This window comes from Delphinus delphis, chromosome 6 (genome assembly GCF_949987515.2).
Source record: "Delphinus delphis chromosome 6, mDelDel1.2, whole genome shotgun sequence".
In the NCBI taxonomy this organism is placed as follows: domain Eukaryota; kingdom Metazoa; phylum Chordata; class Mammalia; order Artiodactyla; family Delphinidae; genus Delphinus; species Delphinus delphis.
In genome coordinates this window covers 55,672,231-55,684,534 of record NC_082688.1, presented here as the reverse complement: position 1 = coordinate 55,684,534, position 12,304 = coordinate 55,672,231, and the positions used below count along the sequence as shown (strand labels likewise).

The 12,304-nt window shown below is 40.4% G+C and overlaps 1 protein-coding gene across 11 annotated transcripts in view; it reads right to left on the bottom strand.

Moving 5' to 3' along the window:
- PDCD1LG2 (programmed cell death 1 ligand 2) overlaps positions 1 to 12,304 on the bottom strand; it is a 98,251-nt gene that overhangs the window by 69,966 nt on the left and 15,981 nt on the right. For all 11 annotated transcript variants that reach the window (XM_060014712.1, XM_060014706.1, XM_060014707.1 and 8 more), the window contains exon 3: positions 6,164 to 6,469. In XM_060014712.1, coding sequence (XP_059870695.1) covers positions 6,164 to 6,469 — 306 coding nt within the window. The remainder of the gene's footprint in view (positions 1 to 6,163; positions 6,470 to 12,304) is intronic.

Below are 12,304 nucleotides of genomic sequence, written 5' to 3'. Positions count from 1 at the left end.
CAAGGTTTGGGGGAGGGACAGGAGCACACACCCTACATTTATGTAATATTAAAGATGTCTAGCCTCTTTCTTATTAGGGAAATGGCTGAAAAGACATCATTATCAGCAATACACAATGGGGAAGCTGGACTGAGGGTGACATTCTTAGGAAAAGATGAGTAAATTTTGGAATTTCAGAGGTGGAAGTGATCTTAAAATTTGATTAGTCCAACTTCCTGCTCAACGAGAAGTATCTTTTCCAGCAGCTTTGCTAGATAACTATCTTGATGAATGTTTCACATGCACTTGGAAACAATGTGTATTCTGCAGTTGTTGGGTATAAATTTTATATATGTCAATTAGATCAAGATGGCTAATTGTGTTGTTCTACTCTTCTATTTTCTTTTTTGTGTGTTCTACCAGTTATAACAGAGATGAGTTGAAATCTCCAAATATAATTATGGATTTGTTTATTTCTCCTTTTAGGTCTGTCAATTTTTGTTTTATATATTTTGAAGCTATATGGTTAGATGTATACACGTTTAGGATTGTTACATTTTCCTGTTGAACTGATTTTTTCTATCATCATGAAATGCCCCTTTTTATCTTTAATAATACTTTTCTTCTTGATATTAGTAACCTGCTAGATAACTAACTTTTGGTTAAACACATCTGTGAATGGAAACTCTTACTTCCAGAAGCAGTCATTGCCACAATTAGACAATAAGAAAGTTAAACTTTCATTGGGAGGATCATCCTTACGACAAGTCAAATTTTGCCTCATGGTAGCTTCAACCCATTGGTACTTGTCTCGTTTAGCAAAACAACATATGGTAAGCATAGTAGTTAAGAACATGGGCTTCAGAGTCGGAAAGGTTTGACTAGGCTTAAGCCAAGTGGTGGTTACGTGACCTGTCAAGCCTCAGTTTTCTCATTTGTAAAACAGGTATGATAATACTTATCCTTAACAGGGGTGTGAGGATGATTAAATGAGTTAGGTACCTAGAACTTATTAAATAGTCAGTTAGTACTGTCAATTATTATTATCTCTTTTATGTGACAAAACCCTTCAGATATCTGAAGATCACTGGCAAGACCCCGTATAGTCTTTCCATCTCTTAGGTAAAACATGCCTACTTCCTTCAACCATATCTCACAGGACATAATTTTCAGCCCCAGTTCCAGATAGCACTCTTCGGATACACTTTGTTTTTGCCAGTGTAACATGACCTATATTCCAGATATTATCTAAGCAGCACAAAGTGTAGTGTGACTAATTATTTCCTATGTGCTGAGTACACTTCAGGCCCAACACAGGGTTTTAAAGCAGCCTAAGGTCGTAAGATCGATTTTGTTGAGTGGTCTACTGCCCAGCTAGGATGGCTATAACAGACGCCTTATCACTTGGAGATGGTCTCCAGGTTGACCCAAGACCTTTGTTGCCCCTTAGTCAACAACTACTACTTGTTCAGTCGGTTATAGATCCAGTCAACTACACTATTATTCATCCCATGTTTTACCATTTTATGCACAAGGTGTGTGCTGTGTGGGTCCTGGGCCTGTTTGCCCTTAGATCAATCCCTCAGTTTCTGCTCTATACGGCGGGAAGGCTGACTCCTGCAGGCTGTGTATCCCAGGCTCGTGACAGCCAACAGCAGGCATTCGGGAAGATGTGAGAGTTAGCAGGAGGAAGGAGAATGAGTGTTTCTCCCCCATACTCTATGCTATAAGGCCTCTCTAGCAGCAGCCACAGCTCTTCCCTGGCTCCAGATACCACTGGACAGGCCCACTTGGGTTCCACCCCTGGGCCCATTAACCCTGCCTTCCCCCTGTTCCTCCATCCCAGCAGTGTGGTAGCAGCTTCCTGCTTTTGCTAACTGGTGATTTGCCTCCCTAGTCCCCATTTGGCTTCTCAGTCTGTTCCATCAAAAGAATTACTATTTTCTGGTTTCAATTTCCATTGGTTTAAATGGTTTCTATTATCCCAGTTGTCTCTATAATTCAAATGTTACTGGCAACTCTAGCATTTCTGAAATAAAGATAAGCTTTATTATCTTTACTATATGTTTTACTACTATATTATCTTTACTACTGCACATAGTATCATCTACTTTATCATCATAATGACCCTAACTAAGGTGAAAAAATGTAGTTTTACATGCATTAATCTTAGAGAATCCTGACAGGTTTCTTGTAGTCACTGAAAGAAATCTTTTAGGATGGCTCTCAATTGGTCTGTTAAATGGCCTGGGGAGGAACATCAGGTTAAACAGTTTGTAATTCCCAGGAGCTTTCTCCCCTTCAAAATTCAGGATATTGTTTTCTTAACTCAGGGTTTCCTTATTCCCTTCAGTTTCCCCAAGGGAGAAAAGACACTGAGAGCAGATTTAGCCCCATTAGTAAGTTTTTTTAGCAAATGCTTTCTCTGGGCCTAGAGGCTAAATGTACAGACCTCATTTCACTACCGAGTTGCTTCTCTCGGGCTGTTCTCCTCCCTATGCCCTCTGCCATCTGACTTCCCCTTTTAGGGTGAAGGCCATTGCTCTTGCGGAAACGGAAACTATGCTGCCACCTTCCTCTACTTGTTGAAGTTGTACTCTATCTATCTTGGGCCTTTTTGTTGATTTAAAGTACGTCTGTAAGCCTCAGCCTGCTCACGCCTTCAGGCTGGTTTGGCCCTTCCGTTCTTAGTACCTGCTCTGTGTCTATCTGGGATCCTTGCTCAGGCCAGTTCTCAACCTGTGGGCTCAATCCCTGGCTTCTCAGGGCCTCTGTACCCTTTTCTTCAGTCGTGCTCCCTGGCCTTCTTCCGACAGATTTCTAATTGCCTTGGGGTTGCAACCTGGCCTTTCACAAACTGCAGCCTTCTGTTATTGTCTCTTCTAGACTCTCTAGCCATGCTACCTAGCAATTTTTTTCCCTGTCCTTATGAAATCAATTCTCTTTTCACTATATTTAATATGAACTGTTGCCCAGACAACAAATAAAATGCTATAAACCTATTTTCAAGGTGTATGCCAAAACTTAGGCATTTTAAGGACAAAGCACATCCTTCCTCTAGTCTTGTTCTATGTAAGCGCACCCTAACTGGAGTCCTAGATCTCCCCTGCTTCCTTCAGACACCCCTCATCTGGGTAGAATATCCTTATGTGCTGGTCTTCAATCTTTTTTTGTTTGTTTGTTTGCATTTCTCCTAAAACAATCGTGATGCAGTGTGCTCCTTCTCACACATTTATTAAGTTCATTCTTAGAATATATCATAGGTTTCTATATTGGAAAAATATACGATGTTTAGACCGTTATAAACACATATTTTTAGTAAGGCAATTATTTCACTCTTTACAAATGCATCCAATGTCACCTAGAAATCAAAGAAGGTGTCTTTCATACACACCACCATCCATTGAAAAATACATATAAAAATTCTTCCCTAATGGTCAGAACTTTACATTGTTTCTTTTTATTCCTCGAATATCAGTTCCCATTCCACTTCTGCAGAATTTTATTCTAATGCAACATGTTTGAACACTCTTTTGGTGATTATCCTTTTGTTTCTTTGCAACAACAAAACATGTATAGCTATTGAAATTAAATTATTTTTCTTGTGACCATGAGGCTTTAAGTGTTCAAAGTTTTCTTCTGCATTGAAATCTAATTTCCATTATTATCAGTACATGTAAAATCAAAACATAAAATATTATGAATATTGATAATTATTAAACATAAAAAAGTTTACTGGAAATGTATCTTTTAATGGGATGGATGGGGCTCTCTTTTTCAATCTGTTCATGAATCTGAGGATGCATATGACTTATGGTTGGAATGAGACAAGGTTCAGCATCAATTCTATTTCTATTTTTCATTTTTTGTAGCTATAAGGGCTAAGGAATCTTGCTCATATGAATAAATAGGTGGGAATGGAAGAAGTTCAGTTATAGTAATATCATTTCATTCTTTGAAAGCCTTATGATTTATATGACAAAAATTACTTTATTTTTTTATTATCAGCTGTTAACTCTATTAGGGCCTCCTTCAATTTTGTTGAAAACAGAATTTGATACCTCCTGGTTTGCAGAAGGATTTGTTAGTCATTACAATTTGGTATGGTATCAATATTTCCAATCATTCTTTTGTTTATCACTATGGAGGATTTTATACCTCAGGGCAATGCACTGTATTCATGATGGGTGAAAGGGAGGCTTTTTATGAAGTGGGTAAAGCAAAAATAAAAGAGGAAGCATTTTAGGAGAACCCCAAGAGCCTTGCCTGGAAGGCATATTCTCAGGCACACTCAATTTGGGGAACAAGTACTTGGGGAAGATGAAGATCTAGAAACTAATTTCCTAAAACCGCCTATGCTATGCATCTCATAGAAAGTCTTTGTGATCCCATATACTCTAGCTGGAAGATCATTAAGGGCTTAAGGAATTAATTAACTAATTAATTAATTAAGGTTTGAGGAATAAATCCGTTCCTCACCTGATTCATCCCTGGTCTAGATGAGGAAGCAGGCAGAGTGCCCTCCCATGGATGAGGGACATCCCTCAGCCCGAGCAAGAAAGAGGGGGACTGGTACCAAATTGCCCAAAGACCCTAGGTGCATTATAACACTCAAATAGAGATCAACAAACATGGGGCAGTGATTTAGGGGTGCAGATACCCAAGTACACTAGGGGATTGTGAGGATGTAGAGCCCTCTCTCTTCCAGTTGACTGAACTCAGACTAACTTCAATGCTCTGGAGTTCCTCCCAGTTGATGCCTGTTTGTAGGAAATGCAATAAAGATAGAAGGCAGTTACATCCAGCTAAGGGCTTTCCTGATGACTCACTATTAGTTGAGATGTAAGAGGGCACCATCCCTGCAGTAATTGAGGGTCTTTGATCCAAACCTCTGGGCACTCACCGTATGCCAAGCACCATACTCAGCTCTTTGTGTTCATTATCTCTTTTAATTTTTACAATAATCCTATGTGGTAGATGCTACTATTGCTATTCTTTTACAAATAAGAAAAATGCTAGATTAAGAGAGGTGAAATAACCTGCCCAAGGTCAGGTGAAAACAACATTCAACCTCGTGTCTAATTATTCTAGTTTGTCCTTCTTTATACCAGATCATAAAGTCACCCCACTGCTGTCAAGGTCAATGGTCTTTAGGGACCAAACTCCACAGACCCTCCAGAAGACAGAACATATCCTCTGAGTGTAATGTGTGGAATAGGGAGGGGACAGAGAAAAACTGGCATAGTTTAACTCAGACCAGTCAGCGAAGGCTGAAAAACATAAGCCAATGAACAGAGTCAAATCTATTCTTCTACAGTTGTTATATGTTTTTCCTCAAATGACCTTTCCCAGAACAAACAAGAACTTGAAGATTCTCTTCAGATTTAGGTTCTTGGCTCGTGTTGTGGTGGAGAGAGCCCTCAACCCAGAGGAATGGGGACAGCTATTGATTCACTGGCTCCCTCAAGCTACCCATTTCAGTTCTCTGGACTTCAGCTGTTTCATGTGCAATAGATTAGGCTGGGACTAGAGTAGCATTTTCCAAACTTTTTAGACTATGACCCAGAGTGAGAAAAAAATTATCACACCACGAGCCAAGATGCACACACACGTGCGTGCGCACGCACATGCACGTGCGCGCGCGCGCGCACACACACACACACACACACCCCTCTGAAATAATTTGTGTTTCACAAAACAACACTAATCCCTACTATGTGATGCCCTGATATATTCTATTCTATTCATTCGGTTCATTCATTTTATTGGTAAAAAACACCCACCTGGTTGCTACTCATTAAACTAATATTTTAATCTGTTAATGAGTGGCAAATCATGGTTTAAAAAACTCTGGACTCTGAAAGAGTAGTTTAATATCAAGTCAGTATTGTTCCTGTGAACTAGGCAAAACTTATCTTTGGTACTCTCCCACCTTTCAGGGACTCATTTTCCTGGCTTTCTCTAGACCAGTTTTATTCCCTCTACCCCTATTTACCCTAACCTCCACTGCTTTATACTCAGATATCAAAAAATATTTCTGAGCAGGTGCTTTTGTTTTCTCTGAGGTATCTCTGTCTCTTTATAGCCATCCTCCTAGTTTTGGTTTGAGCTTGTTACTTGCAGCTAATGCAGGTCTTGTGTTGGAGAGATGCCTCCATGTATTCCAGTCCCTGAAACTACTCACCTTTGACTTTCAGAGTCAGGTACTTGTAGTCCCAGGCGATCCCATAGATGATCAGGCAGCGGTACTGCCCTGCATCTCTCACTTGGACTTGGGGGATGTGGAACAAGGCCTTCCCCAGGGGCAGCTGCTCCTCCAGCAAAATGGCTCTTTCACTGAGCAAGGTTGTATCATTTTCCACCTTTTGCAAACTGGCTTTTAAATCTCCGAGTTCCACATGACCTCCGGTGTCAAAATCACACTCCAAGGTCACATTGCCACCGTAGTCTACCGTGTACATTTCCTTTGGGACCGTCACTGTGAATAAAGCTGAACAGAAAATAAGACATTCTCAGATTGTCTGCCTTCACATTTCAGTTCTGTACAGAGTGGGACCTGAGGAGACCTATCCCACCCCCGTTTCCCAAGAGATACCTGTCATTATCTGGGCATTTGTGAAGGTTCCTTTCTCTCCTTTACCCCCATCCATTCTGGGAAAGAGTAGAATTCTTGATCTGCTCTGAGGTAGTTCTCACCTCTCAACACTCCTCACCTGTGCAGCTGACTGCCTTCCTACCCCCTATTATCCAGGCTCATTTTCTTCATATGGGTCAAATTACATCATTATCTGCCAAATTCTACCTCCTCTCACCAGTGATAGTAATAATAACTACCACCCATTGAGTTCTTACTAGGTGTTAGGCCTCTGCTAACACATGATCTCTTTTAGTCCCCCCAGGAAGCCAGTGACGTAGAGCTATCTTCTTTTTAGAAAATGAAACTGAGACACAGAAAGGTTAAGCAACTTGCCTAACATTGCACAGCCAGGATCAGACCCAGGTATTGTTAAGTTCAAGCGCTCTTAACCATCATATCATACAAGTCTACTGTAGAAGCGTCTTTTCTGTCAATAAGAGGAAAGAATGGAACTAATACTTAGTGTATACCTACTATGTGCCAGCCACTGTTCTAGGCTCTTTATAACTATATCATTGGGACTTCCCTTGTGGTCCAGTGGTTAAGACTCCACGTTCCCAAGGCAGGGGGCCTGGGTTCGACCCTGCATGTCTCAACTAAGATCCCGCATGCAGCAACGAAGATCCCGAGTGCCGCAACTAAGACCCGGAGCAGCTAAATAAATAAATGTTTTTTAAAAAACCTATGTCATTTAATACTGAAAATACAAGCATGAAACATGTATTATCATTACTGTTTTATAGTTGAGGAAACTGGGTCAAAGAGGTTTGCTCCAGGATGTACAGTTAGTAAAGTTAAAATTCTGAGCTAGTCAGATGGTTGACTTCAAAATCTGTAGTCTTTGAAACAGTATTTCCCAAAACGTGAGGCACATACTTCTAGAAGTATGCAAAATGATTTTAGATACGGCAGAATCAAGGCCCAAAGGGAGTTGGATTATTCGGAGAGGAATTTATTCCCTCTTCAATTCTATTCCAATCCTTCAAATTACATATAATTTGCAACTAGACTCTCACGTCTCTAACAATGGTTATTTTTCTTTTTATTTTATTTTATTTATTTATTTTTGGCTGCTTTGGGTCTTCGTTGCTGTGCGTGGGCTTTCTCTAGTTGTGGCGAGCGGGTGCTACTCTTCAATGCGGTGCATGGGTTGCTCACTGTGGTGGCATCTCTTGTTGCAGAGCATGGGCTCTAGGTGCGTGGGCTTCAGTAGTTGTGGCTCGCAGGCTCTAGAGCGCAGGCTCAGTAGTTGTGGCACACGGGCTTAGTTGCTCCGCAGCATGTGTGATCTTCCCAGGCCAGGGCTCAAACCAGTGTCCCCTGCCTTGTCAGGTGGATTCTTAACCACTGCGCCACCAGGGAAGCCCTATTTTTCCTTTTAATAAAACAAGAAGCTCTCAGGCAGATATTATTATCTGGGTAGAATTTAATAGCATCACTTTACTTTCATTGCATTTATTTTTGCTCATATCCTCTATTTACCTGTACCAGTGATACTGGTTTTCCATTTACCACAAGGGTAGATTGTTTTGTTCAAAAAATAAAAGCTCAGTTGATTTAGATAATTCTATAAAAACAATAGCACAAAGAGTAGTCAAACATGGCAAAACTAATGAAAGTAGTGTATGCATGAATAAATTGTGATAAATTGTACAAAATTATGCTGCTTCCATTATTAATGAGTGGTTAGTCATTAAGACTGAGTGTAAGATCTCGAAGTAGCTTCTGAATTGTGACAGAAGATTAGATCAAATTATGTTCAGTAGAGCTTACTTCATTAATCCATTCATTTAATCAGTCAAAACATCCACTTATATTTGGGGATGGCTTCTAAGAATATGCTATTTGAGTGGTTGTTTCCACATAAAACGTGGTATGGAAAGAGCTTGGGATTTAGTGACAGATGAACCTGGGTTCAAATTTTGACTATATCAGGATTATGAGCCCTTTGATCTTGATCATGCCATTTAAACTCTATGAGTCTCAGCCTCTTTATCTGTAAAGGTCGAAGATAACATCTACCTGTCAGCATTGTGGGGAAAACTAGACAAAATGGCACATGTGAAGTGCCTTATTTTGGCAGGTAGTCAGCAAACTTTCTTTTGTACAATGTTTTAATTCTTGAGAAAGTGGTATTCGGACCACCCTGGATAACAGATTTCACAGTATAAATAGTTCGGGGGTTTTCTGTTGCTTGAGTGATTCACATCATAATTCTCTTCTGACTGGAGTTTTTCCTCCTACCATCCTGCAAATCTTTGAAGGCAGTGACCAGGTTGAATTTGCTTTGGCGTCTCCAGTGCCTAATACATACTAAATTCCAGTTAAGGGTTTAACATAAAATGACAAAAACGGGGAGAGGGAGAAACAAAAGGATGAGCCTCCCCATATTCACTTTTGCTTTCCTCTCATCAGACAGCAACTTGCCCCAAATTGCACAAACTGGCATTCTTTTTTTTTTTTTTGCGGTACGTGGGCCTCTCACTATTGTGGCCTCTCCCGTTGCAGAGCACAGGCTCCGGACGCGCAGGCTCAGCGGCCATGGCTCAAGGGCCCAGCCGCTCCGCGGCATGTGGGATCTTCCCGGACCGGGGCACGAACCCGTGTGCCCTGCATTGGCAGGCAGACTCTCAACCACTGTGCCACCAGGGAAGCCCCAAAGTGGCATTCTTAATCACCACCCAGCACAGGTGAGAGTGTAGTGCACACACTTGAGTTTTTATCAAAAATTAATGACAAGCTTATATATTGCCTCCAACCCCTGTTTTAACCACAACTAGAACATTAGCGTGCCTTTCTGACAGAGATCTATGATACAAAAAGGAGTTCACAGCTGCCTGGTATTCTTTTGCGCAGGATGGGGGTGGGGGCAGGCTACAATGTGAGTGCTTCTGTGTAAAACAATGCCAATTCAGCATTTGCTTGGCCAGGTTGAGAAGACTCTGGGACGATACATGTGAGAAAAGATGCCATGCTTCTGAATTTCCCGCATGATTCCATTTTGTGGAATTCCCTGAACACTTGTAATAACTCTCACTGGTGTCTCCATAATAGGATACTCTTTAAAGTAGATTCCTTTATGATTAGAATCATCTCCAAATACTTGAGTTATTAAGCCCCCTTATAATTAAAACAGAGCTGCCTGATACCAAATCCACTCTACCCTGGAGAATAATATTTATTTATTCATTCTCTAATATGTATTAACCATATTCTATGCACCAGGTTCAGGAATTTACACTACTTTTACTCTCCTCATGGTACTTCCTTCTCTTATTTTATTACACATGATGTAACAAGAAACAGGGAAGAGACATGGGGCTTGCAGGGAAGGTTAATTGCTGAGCCTGAGATTTAACAAGAATCAGAGGACTTTGGGTGTAGTCTCTATTGAATTTATTTAGTAGATTTATTTACCACACTTATACTTTCTTCTCATGAGAGAAGGAACGCCTCTAACTTCCTCTGGAACTCCCCATAGCATACAGCAGAACTTCCCTCTTCACTGTCTGGGCCTTTGAAAAAAAAATCCATTTTCTGCTTGCTTTTCCCCTCTGCCTTGTGCAGCGTGTGTGTGTATATACAGAGGTTGGAAGCATAACGTATGCTACCTCTCAGGCAGGTGACATTTTCCATCTAATGTTCACAAGAGGAAAGAGCAATTGGCAAAGATGAATCACATATCTGAGTCGCTCAGAATAACTAGAAGATTAATTGTTAGTTGGTCTATTTTGCCCCAACTAAAGCTTCTAAGACATGCAAAGCTTTGAGCTTGATTACTCGATACAAAATGACAAGTTTAGGAAATGCAATACTAAAATATTCTTACTTATTGTAAACTACAGAGGAAATCAAAACACTCTTGCAAGCAATTCTGTGAAGAGGTTTTTCTCAAGCTTGGCTGCACATTAGAATCACTAATGAGAGGGCCTCAACCTTGTATCATAAGAATCACCTGGGAAGCTTTTAAAACACACTAATGCTCAAACCCCACTTTGGATCCTCTAAAATTAAATTCTAATTATTTTGTGAGGCCAGCATCAATTAAAAAAAAAAATTCCCTAGGAGTTTCTAAGGTGCAGGGAGCATTGAGAAACCATTGGCTGGACAAATAAAACACCTGCACTTGCAAACATTTTTTACCATCCTGCCATCCAAAGTGTTGTCCTCAGTTTTCCCTGGGAGCTAGTTAGGAATGCAGAATCTCAGCCCATGCCCTGGACCTAGAGAAGCAGAATCTGCATTTTAACAAGGTTGGGGTGATTCACATGCACATTGACATCTGAGAAACAGAGTTATAACACTGGTTTGCATTTGGACTGTGACTGGGAAGTAGAGTGAAAGATAACATTTATTAAACTCAGTGAAGCAGACACTGGGCTAAACTGTACATCACCATTTCATGTTCCCAAAACTCTGCAAGGTAGGAGTCACTACCCCCATTTTACAGATGGGGAAACTGAGGCTTAAAGAAATGATACAACCTGCCCAAAGTAAAAAAGTGGGAGCTCATGGATTTGGAATTCAAATTCATATCTCTGTGTTGAAAGCTTGTACTTCTAACAGATAGGACTATATATCTACTGGCATGTGTATACTACATACATGAATGAAATAGATATACTTTCCAGCTTTATAATAAGGAAAAGACATTTGTTTTCTATTTCATATGTCACATGGTTATTAAATTAAACTCCAACCTAGCATTGAACTCCTGATGTCATCAGACAAAGGAGAAAACTGGAAAGTTTCCACAACTGAAAATTAAGCCAGTAAAACATTCATTTGGTCATCTTGACTAAATTAAACGGCAAAGGACTTGGCCAGAGCATGAAAAATTAATAAATGCACTTTCTTTAGACAGATTAAAATAGCTGGCTTGAGTAATGTTGGAGCCTTTCTGAAAGTTCTTGGGGGAAGTTCGCCTTTTATTTGCAGTCAGGGCACCAATGGAGTCAGACCTGTCACATCTCCAGGAAACACAAAACAATTTATTTGCATTACCTACCAAGATAGCTTCCTCTTTAAGCTAATTTTATACCTTTTTTCCCCATTAACAACAGAAGCTTAAGTGTTTACAGACTTCTTAAGGTATTTTGAAAGGTGAGGATGGGTGTAGGCAGTGAGGGGAGGGGGGACTGCTTTACACAGCCAGCCTTCAGAAAGCTCTAGTTCCTGGTTTAGAATAGATGCTGCTCTGATCACTTGACGCATGCACTCCTCTTAGCAGGAATGCTGCATGAGACATCTTGTCTATTAGAAATCCCTTCCCCAACCTGATTCTTCTACTTTCTATACCTCAGGGGTCAGCAGATATAGTTTTGGAGGTCAGCTATAGGCTAAGTGGAGTGACCCAGGGTGTGGTCCCTGCCCTAGAGTGACCTCAAGCATCACCCTGGTCATGGGCTTCCTGGATTTTATTCTTCTCTGGTGGATGAAGAAAGAAGGAGACATCAATGAAAGACATAAGACTGGGGTTACTTTTTCCTTCAAGACATGACAAAGTACAAAAATAAATATTTCCCCTTAAATGTGTCTGGGTAACAAGATGTCCTTAGGTTTTGAAATGAAAATATAAGGAAAAAATTGAACTACAACACTACAGTAATAAAAGAGTGAGTGATATAAGTGAAAGAATATATACATAGATCAATAGAACAGAAGGGCCAGAAAAAGACCCACACAAAT